Source organism: Pelodiscus sinensis, chromosome 11, assembly GCF_052426305.1.
Source record: "Pelodiscus sinensis isolate ZL-2025 chromosome 11, ASM5242630v1, whole genome shotgun sequence".
Taxonomy (NCBI): Eukaryota; Metazoa; Chordata; order Testudines; family Trionychidae; genus Pelodiscus; species Pelodiscus sinensis.
Genome location: NC_143062.1, coordinates 52,746,472 through 52,766,024, shown reverse-complemented (window position 1 = coordinate 52,766,024; position 19,553 = coordinate 52,746,472). Strand labels below are relative to the sequence as shown.

The 19,553-nt window shown below is 66.0% G+C and overlaps 1 protein-coding gene across 4 annotated transcripts; it reads left to right on the top strand.

Moving 5' to 3' along the window:
- Window positions 1-91: 91 nt before the first annotated feature.
- On the top strand, window positions 92-10,322 carry JAGN1 (jagunal vesicle mediated transporter 1). 4 transcript variants are annotated; one of them, XM_075916344.2, is made up of 4 exons: window positions 92-271; window positions 3,633-3,740; window positions 3,901-4,071; window positions 9,508-10,322. In XM_075916344.2, the coding sequence occupies exons 2-4, from the start codon at window positions 3,652-3,654 to the stop codon at window positions 9,968-9,970; spliced, it is 723 nt and encodes a 240-aa protein (XP_075772459.2). In that variant the 5' UTR covers window positions 92-271; window positions 3,633-3,651; the 3' UTR covers window positions 9,971-10,322. The 4 variants fall into 4 exon arrangements, with proteins under 4 accessions (XP_075772459.2, XP_075772462.2, XP_089637441.1 ...); XM_089781315.1 differs by lacking the exon at window positions 92-271 and adding an exon at window positions 2,375-2,502; XM_075916347.2 differs by lacking the exon at window positions 3,901-4,071 and having other exon boundaries at window positions 115-271.
- Window positions 10,323-19,553: the final 9,231 nt, after the last annotated feature.

The window sequence follows — 19,553 nt, the reverse complement described above, 5'->3', positions numbered from 1 at the left end:
GGGCGCGCGGTGGCTCCGGAGCCCGGGGGTACACGTGACCCCTGGGCCGGGCCGGGCTCGCGGCCCCCCCGCCCCCCCGCTCGCCCGGCGGGCCCGGGGCGGTCAGGGGGCGGGGCCCGAGGCGGGGGGCGGGGCCCGTTCGCTGGGAATCAGCCGGTGAAGCCGCAGGCGAGCGGTCCCAGCCGGTTCACTCTTCCGCGGGGCCGGCCGCTCCGGCCCATCCCCGTGGCGCAGATCGCACCCGGGGACGGGCAGCTCCAGGGGCCCTGAGGTGCTGGCGGGACAGAGGCGGGACGGGGGGGGGGTGGGGGGAGGGGGGGGGGGGTCCGTGGGGGGGGGGGGGGGCGGGGGAGCTGTCCGTGGGGACGGGGGGGGCGTGGGGAGGGGCGGGGGCTGTCCGTGGGGACGGGGGGGGGTGGGGAGGGGCGGGGGGCTGTCCGTGGGGAGGGGCGGGGGGCTGTCCGTGGGGACGGGGGGGGCGTGGGGGGAGGGGCGGGGGGCTGTCCGTGGGGACGGGGGGGGCGTGGGGAGGGGCGGGGGGCTGTCCGTGGGGACGGGGGGGGCGTGGGGAGGGGCGGGGGGCTGTCCGTGGGGACGGGGGGGGCGTGGGGAGGGGCGGGGGGCTGTCCGTGGGGACGGGGGGGGCGTGGGGAGGGGCGGGGGGCTGTCCGTGGGGACGGGGGGGGCGTGGGGAGGGGCGGGGGGCTGTCCGTGGGGACGGGGGGGGCGTGGGGAGGGGCGGGGGCTGTCCGTGGGGACGGGGGGGGCGTGGGGAGGGGCGGGGGGCTGTCCGTGGCGCTGGGCGCAGGGCGGAGCCCCGCGCGGCCGGGGTGGCGGTGCGCTCAAACGCACGCTGTCCTCTGACCACGGCTTGCCCCGCGGAGAATGCCAGAACGGAATGGCCTGAGCACAGTCCAGGCCCCAGGGCAGGGCCCCGAGGGGTCTGCTGGGTGGCCGGGGAGGGCTCCCTGGAGGGCTGTTCCTGGTCCCTCGGGCACCTCGCAGTGGCTGCAGGGGGCGATGGCCTGCGCTCGGATGCAGTGGCCGCATTTCGGGGCGTGTTGTAGGCATCAGTGCGATCCTGTGAGGGCAGGAGCGACACTGGAGCCCGTTGCTGTGGGCGGATCTGCTCTGACCAGAGCTTCCCAACTTGTGCACTGGGGCTCCACAGAGCTGGGCTAAGGGGCTCTCTGCCCATCGGGGAAGGCCCCGCTCTTGTTATCAGTGGAGGCAGGAGGCCAGACCTAGTGGGGCTGCACTGGGGTCAGACGCCTCCATATGTTCATTGATGACTTGGCTAATGGGGCAGAGGTGTGCTCCTCAAGCCTGCAGAGGACAGGGAGCCAGGAGGGGTGGCAAGCAGTGTTCCTGCTAATGTTTATGTCCCTGAGCAGAATGAATTTTATGTGGGCCCATACGGAACTGATGTGACACCCCTGCCCCGTCACATTGGTGCACAGAACAAAATTCATTCTGCACGCGGCCCTGTGGTGGCATTGGGGTCGAGGAGTTTGGAATGTGGGGTTACTCAGGGTTGGCAGGAAGGAGGGCTCTGGCTGGGGGGTGCAGACGCTGGGGTGAGGGCTTTGCAGTGCGAGCGGGACTGAGGCTGCGGGGTGCAGGGTAAGGATGTTAAATATCGGTGAATTTGCTAGTCGAGTAGTCGATGGACTAGTCAATAGGTACGTCCGCATTCCTCCTTTGAAATGTACCCGCTAGGGCTCGTGCACATCTCAGAGGAGGTGTGGGGCTTGTGTACATCTCAGAGGAGGTGTGGGGCTCGTGCACATCTCAGAGGAGGTGTGGGGCTTGTGTACATCTCAGAGGAGGTGTGGGGCTCGTGCACATCTCAGAGGCGGTGTGGGGCTCGTGCACATCTCAGAGGAGGTGTGGGGCTCGTGTACATCTCAGAGGAGGTGTGGGGCTCGTGTACATCTCAGAGGAGGTGTGGGGCTCGTGCACATCTCAGAGGAGGTGTGGGGCTCGTGCACATCTCAGAGGAGGTGTGGGGCTCGTGCACATCTCAGAGGCGGTGTGGGGCACTCCGCCAGCAGCCGGGCCAGGCCAGCGGGAAGTCCTGCTGGCTCCGGGCTCCATGGGTACAAGAGTCCCCGCGGCTGCACAGCGGAGCAGGGATCAACTGTGCAGCACTGCTGCTTTGGAGTGCCCCATCTCTGAGGCACCGGGGGCTCGGCCGTGGACCAAGCCGAGAGAGGCCACTAGTGAACACTAGTGAACACTAGTGCAGGGGCAGCTCCAGGCCCGAGCCCCTGCGGGCTGATCACGGGGCGGGTCACCACGTGGGCGCTGCAGAGGGGCTGCCCCAGCTGGGGCCCACGCTGTGGGGAAGGGCGGGGGCCCAGGGGGCGGGGCTTAGCGCCTCCAAGCCCCGCCCCGCCCCTTGGCTCCGCCGCTCAGGCCGGGCAGGAGGCGGAGCCATAGAGCCGGGCCTCCCGCGGCCCAGACAAGCCGCCCCGCGCGCCATAGAGAGTGCGCCGCGAGGTGGAGGGGGGAGCGGGGGGGTCTGGCTGGGGGGGCGGGCTCCGGGGGAGCGGGGGGGGGTCTGGCGGGGGGGCGGGCTCCGGGGGAGCGGGGGGGGGGGGTCTGGCTGGGGGGCGGGCTCCGGGGGAGCGGGGGGGGGTCTGGCTGGGGGGGCGGGCTCCGGGGGAGCGGGGGGGGGGGGTCTGGCTGGGGGGGCGGGCTCCGGGGGAGCGGGGGGGGGTCTGGCTGGGGGGCGGGCTCCGGGGGAGCGGGGGGGGGGGTCTGGCGGGGGGGCGGGCTCCGGGGGAGCGGGGGGGGGCCTGGCAGGGGGGCGGGCTCCGGGGGAGCGGGGGGGGGTCTGGCTGGGGGGCGGGCTCCGGGGGAGCGGGGGGGTCTGGCAGGGGGGCGGGCTCCGGGGAGCGGGGGAGGGTTGGCTGGGGGGGGGGCGGGGGAGCGGGGGGGGGTCTGGCTGGGGGGGCGGGCTCCGGGGGAGCGGGGGGGTCTGGCTGGGGGGCGGGCTCCGGGCTCCGGGGGAGGGTTGGCTGGGGGGGCGGGCTCCGGGGGAGCGGGGGGGTCTGGCTGGGGGGCGGGCTCCGGGGGAGCGGGGGGGGGCTCTGGCTGGGGGGGCGGGCTCCGGGGGAGCGGGGGGGTCTGGCAGGGGGGCGGGCTCCGGGGGAGCGGGGGGGTCTGGCAGGGGGGCGGGCTCCGGGGGAGCGGGGGGGTCTGGCTGGGGGGCGGGCTCCGGGGGAGCGGGGGGGGGGTCTGGCTGGGGGGCGGGCTCCGGGGGAGCGGGGGGGGGTCTGGCTGGGGGGCGGGCTCCAGGGGAGCGGGGGGGGGGTGGGGGGGCGGGCTGGCAGGGGGGCGGGCTCCGGGGGAGCAGGGGGGTCTGGCAGGGGGGCGGGCTCCAGGGGAGCAGGGGGGTCTGGCAGGGGGGCGGGCTCCGGGGGAGCGGGGGAAGGTTGGCTGGGGGGCTGGCTGGGTATTGCCAGTTATGGGGGCTGCCCACCAGTCTTCACAGGGCCCTAGTAATCAGTCCCGTGTGTCCCGGGGTTTATGCCCTTCCCACGAGGAGATCCGAGCTCCGGTGGGCACTGGCATGTGCACTGAGATGGCAGCGTGTCCCCGGCTCACCTGCCCCTTCTCTCTGGCAGGCTTGTGGTGCCTCGTGTCATGGCTTCCCGGGCGGGCCCGCGGCCTGAGGGCACTGATGGCAGTGACTACCAGCACCGTGAGCGGGTGGCCTCCCATTACCAGATGAGGTAGGTCCAAGTGCAGGCCGGCTTGAGCCCCAAGAGCTCTCGGGCTCAGTTCTGGGTCTCTGCCCAGGGAGCTGGGGGGCTGTGGAACCTCCCGGTGGGTCAGGCTTGTGTCTGTGAATGGCTGGGTTCCCTGGGCCCTGACATAGGTGTCTATCCCCAGAGCACTGTGTGCGGGATGGCAGCCTGGACTGCCTGAGGAGCCAGGCGAGGAGATGTGGGGCGGTGTTTCTAGGGCAGGTCTGTCATGCTGCAAGGAGCCGCCAACCTGCCCGGCCCGTGGAAAAGCCAGAGGTCTTGTGCACGACAGCTGCCACCGGAGTGAGCATTCCAGGTGCCTGCCAGGGCACGCCCTCCCCATACAGCTGTTCGTGGCTGTGTCGGGCCAGTGAAAGCCCAGGCTGACCTGCAGTTTCATTCTCTGTTGGGCTTGTCCCGGCCCACTCAGGTGAGGAGGTCACCTCTGCAGGAAAGAGGCTCAGGCAGGCTTCCCCCTGGGACCTACTGAGGGGCAGGTTCCTCTTTCCTGGCTCCTCCTCCTCCATAGCCCTTCAGGTTAGCGTTGCTCCAGGATCACTCGCTGCTGGGGACCCCAGCTGTGCTCCAGTGAGACCGATTCTGTCTAACAAGTTTGCAGCGTCACTCTGTTGGGGTCCTGGGGCCCTGCTGAGATTCAGACTGGCTTCAGGCTCTGTCCTAGCAGCTGCCTTCTCCTGTCTTAGAGCCCCCTGCCCCTAGGCAAACCTAGAGGAACCCAGGAAGAGCCTCTGTATATATCCGTGGGACGACCGCATCTCACATGCTATGTGCAGACGTGGTTGCCTCATAAGAGCGGTCAGACCAAAGGTCCATCCAGCCCAGTGTCCTGTCTGCCCACAGTGGCCAATGCCGGGTGCCCCAGAGGGAGGAAACAGAACAGGGAATCCTCATGTGATCACCTCCAGACAAACAGCGGCCAGGGACACCATTCCTACCCAGCCTGGCTAACAGCCATCAATGGACCTAAACTCAAGGAATCTAGCTAACCCTTTTTTGAACCCTGTTAAAGTTCTAGCCTTCACCACATCCCCTGGCGAGGAGTTCCACAGGTTAACTGTGCACTGAGTGAAGAAAAACTCCCTTTGGTTTGTTTTAAACCTGTTGCCCATTCGTTTCATTTAGTGACCCCTAGTTCTTATATTATGGGCAGGGTTTGACAAACCACGGCGAGAGCCCCGCACCGTGCATGCGCGCAGTGCCGGTGAATGGGGTGCACGGAGCGACTCGCCCATCAGTGGTTTGTTGAGCCCTGATTATGGGAATGTGTAAAGAACTTTTCCTTATTCACTTTCCCCACACCACTCACGATTGTACAGGCCTCTGTCAGATCCGCCATCAGTCTCCTCTTTTCCGAGCTGAAAAGTCCAAATCTTTTTAACCTCTCTTCAGATGGGACCCCTTCCAAACTCCTAATCATTTTTGTTGCCCTTTTCTGAACCTTTTCCAATGCCAAGAGATCTTTTCTGAGATGAGGCGCCCACATCTGTCCGCAGTATTCAAGATGTGGGCGTCCCATGGTTTTATAGAGAGGCAATAAGATTTTTTTTTCTCTTATTCTCTCTCCCTTTTTTAATGATTCCTAACATTCAATTTGGTTTTTTGACGGCCGCTGCACAGAGTGGATGTTTTCAGAGAACTATCCACAGTGACTCCAAGATCTCTCTTGAGTAATTATAGCCAAATTAGTTATTATTTAAATATTTTTACCCCACCTTTCTATTTAAAATATTCAAGGCGGCTTACAAAAACAAACAAATACAAATATATATCAAAATTTAAAATATGAAACCCCAGAGGGACATAACCAGCTAAAAACACATAGAGAGGAGGAACATGCACATACAGACTCCAACATTAATAAAAGCGCAAGTAAAAAGGGTGACTTTAGCCTGACGCTGAAACAATGCTAGCGTTGGCGCCAGGTGAATATCCCGAGGAAGAGAATTCCACAGCCTGGAAGCAAAAGCTGAGAAGGCCCTGTTCCGCGTAGATGTTAATCTTATCTCCACAAGTAGGGGAAGACAAAGCAAAGCCTCCCCAGCTGACCTCGATCCCTGGGTAGGTTCATATGGGAGAAGAGGGTCCTTCAGATACCCCGGACCCAACTCCTGGAAGGCTTTATAGGTCAGAACTAAAACCTTAAATTGTGCCTGGAAACGTACCAGAAGCCAGTGCAGCTGCTGAAGCCCTGGCATAATGTGCTCTGTATAACTAGTGTTGGTTAAAACTCGAGCAGCCACATTCTGGACCAGTTGAAGTTTCCGAAGGCTCTTTAGAGGCAGCCTCACAAAGTGCATGACAGCAATCCAGTCGGGATGTACCAAGCGCATGGATCACTGTGGCCAAGTCATGTTTGTTCAGGAAGGGTCGCAGCTGGTGGATCAAACAATGTTGCCCAAAGGCCCTCCTGGCCACCAATGAAATCTGATTTTCAAATGTTAAAAAAGGGTCCAGCAGGACTCCCAAGCTGCGCACCTGTTCTTTCAGGGGAGAGTAACCCCGTCTAGAACAGGTGCCACGCCACATTCACGCACAGTTGGCCTCCTGATCCACAGGACCTCAGTCTTATCTGGGTTCAACTTCAGCTTCTTTGACTTCATCCAAACCATCACTGCCTCCAGACACCGATTTAGATCAGTCACTGCCACCTGGTTCTAATGTCACAGGGAAATAGTTGGGTGTCATCTGCATATTGATGGCACCGTCCTCCAAAACTGCTTATGACCTCGCCCAGCGGCTTCATGTAGATATTAAACAGCATAGGGGACAAGATGGAACCTTGCGGGACCACACAGCACAATCGCCACGAGGTCGAATAGCAGCCCCCTAGCTCCACCTTCTGAAAGCGTCCTGACAGGTAGGACCGGAACCATTGCAAAACAGTGCCTGCAATACCCAACTCCGCCAGGCGTCCCAGGAGGATATCATGGTCAATGGTATCAAAAGCCGCTGAGAGGTCTAGGCGAATCAACAGGGATGCACTCCCCTGTATCTCCCGGCGTAAATCGTCTACCAGGGCGACCAAGGCTGTTTCAGTTCCAAAACCAGGGCTAAAGCCAGACTGAAATGGAGCTAAGTAGTCTGTTTCTTCCAAGAAAGCTTGGAGTTGCAGTGCCACCGCCCTCTCGAGTACCTTCCCCAAGAAGGGAATATTAGCAATTGGGTGATAAGTCATGTGGGTCCAGGGAGGTCTTCTTGAGTAACGGTTTTATCACTGCCTCTTTCAAGGCAGCAGGAACCATACCAGATCTAAAAGACGCATTAATAATCCCCTGGACCCAGCCAGTCATCCCTTCCTGGCTAGATTTAATAAGTCATGAAGGGCAGGGGTCAAGAGAGCACGTGGTCGGTCGCACTCTGCCAAGCACCATGTCCACATCCTCAGTCTGCAGTCGCTGAAATTGATCCAGAGAAAAAAGACTGGGTGGTACGCTCTACACATTCTGTGCCCCACTTACACAGCAACCAGAGTCCAAATCCAGCCGGCTGCGGGCGATCTTATTAGCAAAATGCTTTGCAAACAGATCGCAGCGGGGGGCTAAAGGCTCCTCTATTTCATCATGAGAGCCAGACTGCAACAGGCCCCGCGTTGTTCTCATCGTATTGTATGGATAGTTGGGATTATGTTTTCCAATGTGCATTTCTTTGCATTTATCAACATTAAATTACAGTTGACAATTACTGTTTCCCAATCACTTAGTTTGGTGAGATCTTTTTGAAGCTCTTCACCATCTGCTTTGGTCTTAACTATCTCGAGCAGTTTAGTATCAACTGCAAATGTTGCCACCTCCCTGTTTACCCTTTTCTCCAGATCATTTATAAATAGGTTGAATAGGATTGATCCCAGGACAACCCATGGGGGACCCCACTAGTTACCTCTCTCCACTCTGAAAACTGGCCATTTATTCCTACCCTTTGTTTCTTGTCTTTTAATCAGTTATCAGTCCCTGAAAGGACCTTCCCTCTTATCCCTGACAACTTAGTTAACTTAAGAGCCTTTGGGGAGGGACCTTGTCAAAGGCTTTCTGGAAATCTAAGTATACCACATCCACTGGATTCCCCCTTGTTCACATGTTTGTTGACTTGCTCAAAGAGCTCTAGCAGATTAGTAAGGCAGGATTTCCCTTTACAGAAACCACGTTGACTTTCCCCCAACAAACTGTTCATCCACGTGTCTGACAATTTTATTCTTTACTATAGTTTCAACTAACTTGCCCAGTACTGACGTTAGAGTAGACTTACCGGTCTGTAATTGCCAGGATCACCTCTAGAGCCCTTTTAAAATATTGGTGTCACATTAGCTGCCTTCCAGTCATTAGGTACGGAAGCATAGGTTATAAACCACAGTTAATAGTTCTGCAATTTCCCCTCATCTCAAAAAGATACCTTGGTATTGGAAAATCTTCAGAAAAGGGCAACAGAAATGATGAGGGGTTTGGAACAGCTGCCAGAGGAGGAGAGAGTAATAAAACTGGGACTTTTCAGCATAGAAAAGAGGAGGCGGAGGCCTTGTCTACACTGGCACATTTTTTTTTGCCAGAAACTGCCTTTTGTTGACAGAACAGAGAGAGTATTTACACTACAATGCAATTTTTGTCAGAAAAAACACCCAGTTTTGGCAACAAGAAACTTCCATCGCTCTGAGTCACTTTTATCTTTTCCCCTCCCCTTACTGTTGATAAAGAGCCAGGTGGACTCTGCTGTTTGTTTTGTCCAGAGAACTGGCTTCTGCCAGGTTCCACAACGCCTGCCCTGCTGGCTGTGCTCTGTGTGTTGTGATCTCTGCTGCTCTGCGGGCCTGTGCCCCTCCCCTTCCAGAGCTCTGGGAAGTGTCTGGCAGCTGAGGGAGCTGCTCTGCTTGGGGAACAAAGAAAGAGCAAATCATTGGGATGCTCCTGTTCTGCCTGCTAGGAACCCAGCGGCAGGCTGGCTGCTGCTGCAGGGGGAGGGCTGGAGAGACGACTGTGCTGCTTGGACACGTCTCAGCTCATGGAGCTCCCAAAGCTACTCATGATGCTGCTCCCAGCAGCTGAGAACGCGGGGGAGAACTCTGAAAGATCCCGAGAAGTGCAGGGATCAGCTCTGCCGTCCTACAACCCCGCACAGCGGAATGCTAACCCACACGGCTTTGCTAGCACTCCTGTTGACATGCCATGCATGGGAGACAGAGAAAACAGTTGGACTGGTTTTCCCTTTTGCCAGCACTTGTGTTGTCAAAGCTTCCCAGTGTAGACACAGCCTAAGAGAGAGGCCAATAAAATCAGGTCAGGTGTGGAGACAGTGAATAAGGAAAAGTTATGTACTTGTTCTCATAATGCAAGAACTAGGGGTCACACAATGAAATTCATAGTTGGCAGCTTTAAAACAAGCAAAAGGCAGTATTTCTTCACACAGCGCACTGTCAACCTGTGGAACTCCTTGCCAGAGGATGTTGTAAAGGCCAGGACTTTAACAGGTTCAAAAAAGAACTAGATAAATGTGTAGAAGTTAGGTCCGTCAATGGCTCTTAGCCGGGCTGGGCTGGAATGGTGTCCCTGGCCTCTGTTTGTCAGAAGCTAGGAATGGGCGACGGGGTAGGGTCATGTGAGGATTCCCTGTTGTGTTCAGTCCCCTGGGGACACCTGGCATCAGCCCCTGTCTGCAGACAGGACGCTGGGCTGGACGGGCCCTGGGTTCGGCCATCCTGTTCTTCCGGAAGTGCTAGCCTGGGCCTTGCTTTCTCTCTCTGCAGCGTGGCCCTGAAGTGTGAGATAAAGAAGCTGATCTATATGCAGTTGGCCCTCTGGCTGCTGCTCGTGGCCCAGATCTGTGTGAGCCACCTGAAGCTGCTGCCCCATGACCAGGTGGCCATGCCCTACCAGTGGGAGTACCCCTACCTCCTCAGCATCATCCCCTCGCTCTTCGGCCTGCTCTCCTTTCCCCGCAACAACATCAGCTACCTGGTGCTGTCCATGATCAGCACGGGCCTGTTCTCAGTGGCCCCCCTCATCTACGGCAGCATGGAGATGTTCCCCATGGCGCAGCAGCTGTACCGGCACGGCAAGGCCTACCGCTTCATCTTCGGCTTCTCCGCCGTCTCCGTCCTGTACCTGCTGGTGGTGGTGGCGGTGCAGGTGCATGGCTGGCAGCTCTACTACAGCAAGAAGCTTCTGGACTCCTGGTTCATGAGCACACAGGAGAAGAAGAGGAAATGAAGCAGGGCGGGGGCCGCGTGACTGGGAGCAGGGAGGGAAGGGGCCTGCTGTGCCGCTCACTGGGGCTCCGTGTTCCAGCAGCTCTGCCGGCAAATGCTGAAAGCCCCCTGCACACCTGGTGGCAGCCCACGCAGTGCTGGGCCTGTGTCCGTGCGGGGCGGGGGCCCTGGGCCGCCTCCTGCCTGCAGTGAGCTCAGCCTGCCCCCACCTGGGAATGCGCAGCGCCAGGCCTCCGGAGAGCCGCGGGCCAGGCCCGCCCTCCCCCGGGGGGCAGGGAAGTCAGCCTGATTCCCTGGGCCGGCCTCTCCCAGAGCCACCAGAAAGGGTGAATAAAGAGCAGCCTTGTAGAGCAGGCAGCCTCCGCATCTGTCTCGCAGCCGCTGCCCTGCGGGCCCTGCTGCCTGCTCCCCAGGACCCTGGGCTGGCAGGGCCTGGCCCTGTGAGTGTGCCCGTCCCCCCCCCGACAGGAGCCTCTGGCCTCCCCCCCGCCGGCCCTGGAGCCGAGTGCCCCCCCGCCCCGACAGGAGCCTCTGGCCTCCCCCCCGCCGGCCCTGGAGCCGAGTGCCCCCCCGCCCCGACAGGAGCCTCTGGCCTCCCCCCCGCCGGCCCTGGAGCCGAGTGCCCCCCCGCCCCGACAGGAGCCTCTGGCCTCCCCCCCGCCGGCCCTGGAGCCGAGTGCCCCCCCGCCCCGACAGGAGCCTCTGGCCTCCCCCCCGCCGGCCCTGGAGCCGAGTGGCCCCCCCCCCCCGCCCCGACAGGAGCCTCTGGCCTCCCCCCTGCCGGCCCTGGAGCCGAGTGGGCCCCCCCCCCCCCGCCCCGACAGGAGCCTCTGGCCTCCCCCCTGCCGGCCCTGGAGCCGAGTGGGCCCCCCCCGCCCTGACAGGAGCCTCTGGCCTCCCCCCTGCCGGCCCTGGAGCCGAGTGGCCCCCCCCCCCCCCGCCCCGACAGGAGCCTCTGGCCTCCCCCCCGCCGGCCCTGGAGCCGAGTGGGCCCCCCCCGCCCTGACAGGAGCCTCTGGCCTCCCCCCTGCCGGCCCTGGAGCCGAGTGGCCCCCCCCCCCCCCGCCCTGACAGGAGCCTCTGGCCTCCCCCCCGCCGGCCCTGGAGCCGAGTGGCCCCCCCCGCCCCGACAGGAGCCTCTGGCCTCCCCCCCGCCGGCCCTGGAGCCGAGTGGCCCCCCCCCCCGCCCCGACAGGAGCCTCTGGCCTCCCCCCCGCCGGCCCTGGAGCCGAGTGGCCCCCCCCGCCCCGACAGGAGCCTCTGGCCTCCCCCCCGCCGGCCCTGGAGCCGAGTGGGCCCCCCCCGCCCTGACAGGAGCCTCTGGCCTCCCCCCCCCCCTGCCGGCCCTGGAGCCGAGTGGGCCCCCCCCCCCCCCACCCTGACAGGAGCCTCTGGCCTCCCCCCCGCCGGCCCTGGAGCCGAGTGGGCCCCCCCCGCCCTGACAGGAGCCTCTGGCCTCCCCCCCGCCGGCCCTGGAGCCGAGTGGGCCCCCCCGCCCTGACAGGAGCCTCTGGCCTCCCCCCTGCCGGCCCTGGAGCCGAGTGGGCCCCCCCCGCCCTGACAGGAGCCTCTGGCCTCCCCCCCGCCGGCCCTGGAGCCGAGTGGGCCCCCCCCGCCCTGACAGGAGCCTCTGGCCTCCCCCCCGCCGGCCCTGGAGCCGAGTGGGCCCCCCCCGCCCTGACAGGAGCCTCTGGCCTCCCCCCCGCCGGCCCTGGAGCCGAGTGGGCCCCCCCCGCCCTGACAGGAGCCTCTGGCCTCTCCCCCCCCCGCTGGCCCTGGCTGTAGGGCAGGGCGGGCACAGGCTGGTTCGCCCTGAGAAGGGCGCTTGGCTGAGCCACTGGTTTCTTCGCGTGCAAGTGGAGACGCAGCATCCAAGGCTACTTGCTCCTGCCCCATTGCTGGGGCCCTGCCCATCCTGTTTCAGCAGCCCTGAGCCTGGACTGTGGGGGGAAGCTGCCGTAAGCGGGCGGGGCACCCAGTGACAGACCAACACGGCCAGAGGCACCGACCGGGGGCTGGGGGTCACTGTAATAAACTAGGAAGTCTGGGGCACCGCTGGGCGCTCAAACCAGGGCGAAATGCTCAGCCCCAGAGCTACCTGCAGCCCAAGTCTGGGGGGTCCTGCTGTACCGCTCCAGCCGGCCCCACCGAGCGCGTCAGCTACCCCCCGCCAGCTAGGACCCCCCAGTGCTCCCTGCGCAGCACCCAGCCCCCCCTCACACAGGGGAGAGGTGATAACCCAGCCCCCTCCCCTCAGATACCCCAATGCTCCCTGTGCCCACCCAGCCACCATTACACAGAGGAGAGGTGATAACCCATCCCCCACCTACCTTCGGACACCCCAGTGCTCCCTGTGCCCACCCAGCCACCATTACACAGAGGAGAGGTGATAACCCATCCCCCACCTACCTTCGGACACCCCAGTGCTCCCTGCGCCCCCTGTTACACAGGGGAGAGGTGATAACCCATCCCCCACCTCCCCTCAGACACCCCAGTGCTCCCTGCGCCCCCTGTTACACAGGGGAGAGGTGATAACCCATCCCCCACCTCCCCTCAGATACCCCTGTGCCCCCCCAGCCCCCCTTACACAGGGGAGAGGTGATAACCCAGCCCCCACCTCCCCTCAGATACCCCTGTGCCCCCCCAGCCCCCCTTACACAGGGGAGAGGTGATAAGCCATCCCCCACCTCCCCTCACACACCCAGTGCCCCCCAGCCCCTCCTTACACAGGGGAGAGGTGATAAGCCATCCCCCACCTCCCCTCACACACCCAGTGCCCCCCAGCCCCTCCTTACACAGGGGAGAGGTGATAACCCATCCCCCCCTCCCCTCACACACGCCTGTGCCCCCCAGCCCCCCTCACACAGGGGAGAGGTGATAACCCATCCCCCACCTCCCCTCGACACCCCAGTGCTCCCTGTGCCCCCCAGCCCCACCCCACACAGGCGAGAGGTTCTAACCCATCTCACCAATGCCAAACAGGTTCTCCCAGTCCCAAAGGGCCAACCACAGTTCCAGATCAATTTATACCTCAGATCTCACCCAAAGAGCCTGCTGGGCCCGTACTTGAGCATCTACCATGTAACTGTTTATTGAGAGAGAGAAGACTTGGTGCGTAGGGCGGGTCAGGAAAGCGCTGCACACAGCAGTGGAGTTCTGGACGCAGGCTCTCAGCAGAGATGTGATAAACTGCCAGGTTCAAAGTCTGCAGCATGCGCTATGGCAGGGTGGGTCCTCAGACCCTTCCACTCCACCAGGCCATTCATTGTCTTCCCCTCCTAGAAGGCTTTTCACAACAGCTCTCTGTTGCCAAAGGCCAACTTCCTTTCACACCTCTAGAGTGAGGAATGAACAGCTGACTTCATTGGCTTGGGCCTGCCTGCGTACAGGCCCGCTCTCTGGTCTTGAGCCCGTCCATTTCCTGCTAACGCTAACGGCATCCTTTCCCCCTGGCACCGCCAGGCTGGTAAATACTGGCAGTACCGTGCCTGCGCTCTCCATCCGCGGCGTGGTTCTAAGCAGCACACGGATCTTTTCCAGGGGACACGGTAACATGCCTCGTTTATTGAGAATCACACACGCGTCTTGCCGGTTGATGGTTGTTAGTACCGGTCTGTTCTCACCTCCACTAGTCAGCCAAGCCAGTGAAGTACGAGGCTGAGATCGCAGTGCGAGTGGCAGACAGCCCAAAGTCTGTGGCAAAGCGGCTGCTGCTTCCTTGCATTGGGACCGGTGGGCTTTGCACCCCTGCTGTCCTGAGGAGTGCCTGTGTTCCCAACCCTTATCCATTGGCTCTTCATGCTGGTATCTTGTCTTGACTGATCACTGCCTATCTCCCTCCTGCCCTGCCTCAGTGTGCCCCCTTCTCACACTTGCATGAGGCTTTGCACTTGTCCCATTGCCTTTTCGACTGTCCTAGTCCCTCCCTAGACTCTCCGGGGGTGGCCTTCCTGCTCCTCTCCTGACTGTGCCTTTCTCGTTAACGTACACGCAATGTCCGCATTTGGACACGGCTGTCCCCTCACCGGTTTAACACCTTTCCTCTCAAGCCTGGGGCCCAGTGCCAGCCCGAGGGCTCCGTTCTCGCCCTTCCCACCAGACACCGATACAGGCAGTTTGCCTGATGCTACACTCGTGTGGCAAACACAGAAGCTCCCACTGCGCCTCCGGGCCCTCTGTCGCGAGAGCAGGAGGCCAGGCCAATGGAGGAATCCCCAGGGTCCTTTTAGAATCTTGCCCACGGGGGGGAATCCCATTGTTCTCCTGTGGGACGGTACCTCCCGAACTGGAGTGCGTCCCATGAGCAAGCGACCTGGGTCCCTGCTGGTCTGCAGGTTCCCAGCAGAATCCCTGCGGTGTTTAAAGGCAGCACTTCAGGGCCTTGTCCGTGCAGTGCTGCAAGTCACCGAGTCCCATGCAACATGTTCTTATGTTCTTCAACCGCACGGGCTGAGAGCGGCGCCGGCAGCACCAGCCTGCCTGAGACTCCTCGCGGGGCCCTGGGCACGGGGCACGCCCAGCTCTGGGGCGGTGCTGCTCTGCCTGAGACTCCTCGCGGGGCCCTGGGCACGCCCAGCTCTGGGGCGGCGCTGCTCTGCCTGAGACTCCTCGCGGGGCCCTGGGCACGCCCAGCTCTGGGGCGGCGCTGCTCTGCCTGAGACTCCTCGCGGGGCCCCGGGCACGCCCAGCTCTGGGGCGGCGCTGCTCTGCCTGAGACTCCTCGCGGGGCCCTGGGCACGCCCAGCTCTGGGGCGGCGCTGCTCTGCCTGAGACTCCTCGCGGGGCCCTGGGCACGGGGCACGCCCAGCTCTGGGGCGGCGCTGCTCTGCCTGAGACTCCTCGCGGGGCCCTGGGCACGCCCAGCTCTGGGGCGGCGCTGCTCTGCCTGAGACTCCTCGCGGGGCCCTGGGCACGCCCAGCTCTGGGGCGGCGCTGCTCTGCCTGAGACTCCTCGCGGGGCCCTGGGCACGCCCAGCTCTGGGGCGGTGCTGCTCTGCCTGAGACTCCTCGCGGGGCCCTGGGCACGCCCAGCTCTGGGGCGGTGCTGCTCTGCCTGAGACTCCTCGCGGGGCCCCGGGCACGCCCAGCTCTGGGGCGGCGCTGCTCTGCCTGAGACTCCTCGCGGGGCCCTGGGCACGCCCAGCTCTGGGGCGGCGCTGCTCTGCCTGAGACTCCTCGCGGGGCCCTGGGCACGGGGCACGCCCAGCTCTGGGGCGGTGCTGCTCTGCCTGAGACTCCTCGCGGGGCCCTGGGCACGCCCAGCTCTGGGGCGGCGCTGCTCTGCCTGAGACTCCTCGCGGGGCACGGGGCACGCCCAGCTCTGGGGCGGTGCTGCTCTGCCTGAGACTCCTCGCGGGGCCCTGGGCACGCCCAGCTCTGGGGCGGCGCTGCTCTGCCTGAGACTCCTCGCGGCGCCCTGGGCACGGGGCACGCCCAGCTCTGGGGCGGCGCTGCTCTGCCTGAGACTCCTCGCGGGGCACGGGGCACGCCCAGCTCTGGGGCGGCGCTGCTCTGCCTGAGACTCCTCGCGGGGCCCTGGGCACGCCCAGCTCTGGGGCGGCGCTGCTCTGCCTGAGACTCCTCGCGGGGCCCTGGGCACGCCCAGCTCTGGGGCGGCGCTGCTCTGCCTGAGACTCCTCGCGGGGCCCTGGGCACGGGGCACGCCCAGCTCTGGGGCGGCGCTGCTCTGCCTGAGACTCCTCGCAGGGCCCTGGGCACGCCCAGCTCTGGGGCGGCGCTGCTCTGCCTGAGACTCCTCGCGGGGCCCTGGGCACGGGGCACGCCCAGCTCTGGGGCGGCGCTGCTCTGCCTGAGACTCCTCGCGGGGCCCCGGGCACGCCCAGCTCTGGGGCGGCGCTGCTCTGCCTGAGACTCCTCGCGGGGCCCTGGGCACGCCCAGCTCTGGGGCGGCGCTGCTCTGCCTGAGACTCCTCGCGGGGCCCTGGGCACGCCCAGCTCTGGGGCGGCGCTGCTCTGCCTGAGACTCCTCGCGGGGCCCCGGGCACGCCCAGCTCTGGGGCAGCGCTGCTCTGCCTGAGACTCCTCGCGGGGCCCTGGGCACGCCCAGCTCTGGGGCGGTGCTGCTCTGCCTGAGACTCCTCGCGGGGCCCTGGGCACGCCCAGCTCTGGGGCGGTGCTGCTCTGCCTGAGACTCCTCGCGGGGCCCCGGGCACGCCCAGCTCTGGGGCGGCGCTGCTCTGCCTGAGACTCCTCGCGGGGCCCTGGGCACGCCCAGCTCTGGGGCGGCGCTGCTCTGCCTGAGACTCCTCGCGGGGCCCTGGGCACGGGGCACGCCCAGCTCTGGGGCGGTGCTGCTCTGCCTGAGACTCCTCGCGGGGCCCCGGGCACGCCCAGCTCTGGGGCGGCGCTGCTCTGCCTGAGACTCCTCGCGGGGCCCTGGGCACGGGGCACGCCCAGCTCTGGGGCGGTGCTGCTCTGCCTGAGACTCCTCGCGGGGCCCTGGGCACGCCCAGCTCTGGGGCGGCGCTGCTCTGCCTGAGACTCCTCGCGGGGCACGGGGCACGCCCAGCTCTGGGGCGGTGCTGCTCTGCCTGAGACTCCTCGCGGGGCCCTGGGCACGCCCAGCTCTGGGGCGGCGCTGCTCTGCCTGAGACTCCTCGCGGCGCCCTGGGCACGGGGCACGCCCAGCTCTGGGGCGGCGCTGCTCTGCCTGAGACTCCTCGCGGGGCACGGGGCACGCCTAGCTCTGGGGCGGCGCTGCTCTGCCTGAGACTCCTCGCGGGGCCCTGGGCACGCCTAGCTCTGGGGCGGCGCTGCTCTGCCTGAGACTCCTCGCGGGGCCCTGGGCACGCCCAGCTCTGGGGCGGCGCTGCTCTGCCTGAGACTCCTCGCGGGGCCCTGGGCACGGGGCACGCCCAGCTCTGGGGCGGCGCTGCTCTGCCTGAGACTCCTCGCGGGGCCCTGGGCACGCCCAGCTCTGGGGCGGCGCTGCTCTGCCTGAGACTCCTCGCGGGGCCCCGGGCACGCCCAGCTCTGGGGCGGCGCTGCTCTGCCTGAGACTCCTCGCGGCGCCCTGGGCACGGGGCACGCCCAGCTCTGGGGCGGCGCTGCTCTGCCTGAGACTCCTCGCGGGGCCCTGGGCACGGGGCACGCCCAGCTCTGGGGCGGCGCTGCTCTGCCTGAGACTCCTCGCGGGGCCCTGGGCACGCCCAGCTCTGGGGCGGAGCTGCTCTGCCTGAGACTCCTCGCGGGGCCCCGGGCACGCCCAGCTCTGGGGCGGCGCTGCTCTGCCTGAGACTCCTCGCGGGGCCCTGGGCACGCCCAGCTCTGGGGCGGCGCTGCTCTGCCTGAGACTCCTCCCGGGGCCCTGGGCACGCCCAGCTCTGGGGCGGCGCTGCTCTGCCTGAGACTCCTCGCGGGGCCCCGGGCACGCCCAGCTCTGGGGCGGTGCTGCTCTGCCTGAGACTCCTCCCGGGGCCCTGGGCACGCCCAGCTCTGGGGCGGCGCTGCTCTGCCTGAGACTCCTCGCGGGGCCCTGGGCACGCCCAGCTCTGGGGCGGCGCTGCTCTGCCTGAGACTCCTCGCGGCGCCCTGGGCACGGGGCACGCCCAGCTCTGGGGCGGTGCTGCTCTGCCTGAGACTCCTCGCGGCGCCCTGGGCACGGGGCACGCCTAGCTCTGGGGCAGCGCTGCTCTGCCTGAGACTCCTCGCGGGGCCCCGGGCACGCCCAGCTCTGGGGCGGCGCTGCTCTGCCTGAGACTCCTCGCGGGGCCCTGGGCACGGGGCACGCCCAGCTCTGGGGCGGTGCTGCTCTGCCTGAGACTCCTCGCGGGGCCCCGGGCACGCCCAGCTCTGGGGCGGCGCTGCTCTGCCTGAGACTCCTCGCGGGGCCCTGGGCACGCCCAGCTCTGGGGCGGCGCTGCTCTGCCTGAGACTCCTCGCGGGGCCCTGGGCACGCCCAGCTCTGGGGCGGCGCTGCTCTGCCTGAGACTCCTCGCGGGGCCCTGGGCACGCCCAGCTCTGGGGCGGCGCTGCTCTGCCTGAGACTCCTCGCGGGGCCCTGGGCACGGGGCACGCCCAGCTCTGGGGCGGTGCTGCTCTGCCTGAGACTCCTCGCGGGGCCCCGGGCACGCCCAGCTCTGGGGCGGCGCTGCTCTGCCTGAGACTCCTCGCGGGGCCCTGGGCACGCCCAGCTCTGGGGCGGTGCTGCTCTGCCTGAGACTCCTCGCGGGGCACGGGGCACGCCCAGCTCTGGGGCGGTGCTGCTCTGCCTGAGACTCCTCGCGGGGCCCTGGGCACGGGGCCCGCCCAGCTCTGGGGCGGCGCTGCTCTGCCTGAGACTCCTCGCGGGGCCCTGGGCACGCCCAGCTCTGGGGCGGCGCTGCTCTGCCTGAGACTCCTCGCGGGGCCCTGGGCACGCCCAGCTCTGGGGCGGTGCTGCTCTGCCTGAGACTCCTCGCGGGGCCCCGGGCACGGGGCACGCCCAGCTCTGGGGCGGTGCTGCTCTGCCTGAGACTCCTCGCGGGGCCCCGGGCACGCCCAGCTCTGGGGCGGCGCTGCTCTGCCTGAGACTCCTCGCGGGGCCCTGGGCACGCCCAGCTCTGGGGCGGTGCTGCTCTGCCTGAGACTCCTCGCGGGGCCCCGGACACGCCCAGCTCTGGGGCGGCGCTGCTCTGCCTGAGACTCCTCGCGGGGCCCCGGGCACGGGGCACGCCCAGCTCTGGGGCGGCGCTGCTCTGCCTGAGACTCCTCGCGGGGCCCTGGGCACGCCCAGCTCTGGGGCGGTGCTGCTCTGCCTGAGACTCCTCGCGGGGCCCTGGGCACGCCCAGCTCTGGGGCGGCGCTGCTCTGCCTGAGACTCCTCGCGGGGCACGGGGCACGCCCAGCTCTGGGGCGGTGCTGCTCTGCCTGAGACTCCTCGCGGGGCCCCGGGCACGCCCAGCTCTGGGGCGGCGCTGCTCTGCCTGAGACTCCTCGCGGGGCCCTGGGCACGCCCAGCTCTGGGGCGGCGCTGCTCTGCCTGAGACTCCTCGCGGGGCCCCGGGCACGCCCAGCTCTGGGGCGGTGCTGCTCTGCCTGAGACTCCTCGCGGGGCCCTGGGCACGCCCAGCTCTGGGGCGGCGCTGCTCTGCCTGAGACTCCTCGCGGGGCCCTGGGCACGCCCAGCTCTGGGGCGGCGCTGCTCTGCCTGAGACTCCTCGCGGGGCCCCGGGCACGCCCAGCTCTGGGGCGGTGCTGCTCTGCCTGAGACTCCTCGCGGGGCCCTGGGCACGCCCAGCTCTGGGGCGGCGCTGCTCTGCCTGAGACTCCTCGCGGGGCACGGGGCACGCCCAGCTCTGGGGTGGCGCTGCTCTGCCTGAGACTCCTCGCGGGGCACGGGGCACGCCCAGCTCTGGGGCGGCGCTGCTCTGCCTGAGACTCCTCGCGGGGCCCCGGGCACGCCCAGCTCTGGGGCGGCGCTGCTCTGCCTGAGACTCCTCGCGGGGCCCCGGGCACGGGGCACGCCCAGCTCTGGGGCGGCGCTGCTCTGCCTGAGACTCCTCGCGGGGCCCTGGGCATGGGGCACGCCCAGCTCTGGGGCGGCGCTGCTCTGCCTGAGACTCCTCGCGGGGCCCTGGGCATGG

What these genes read in the sequence shown, in the direction of transcription:
- JAGN1 (XM_075916344.2), top strand. Translation starts at nt 3,652, where the DNA reads ATGGCTTCCCGGGCGGGCCCGCGGCCTGAGGGCACTGATGGCAGTGAC. An exon ending in GCCTCCCATTACCAGATGAG is followed by an intron (nt 3,741 to 3,900) that starts GTAGGTCCAAGT and finishes GTCTATCCCCAG; the next exon opens with AGCACTGTGTGCGGGATGGC. An exon ending in CACCGGAGTGAGCATTCCAG is followed by an intron (nt 4,072 to 9,507) that starts GTGCCTGCCAGG and finishes CTCTCTCTGCAG; the next exon opens with CGTGGCCCTGAAGTGTGAGA.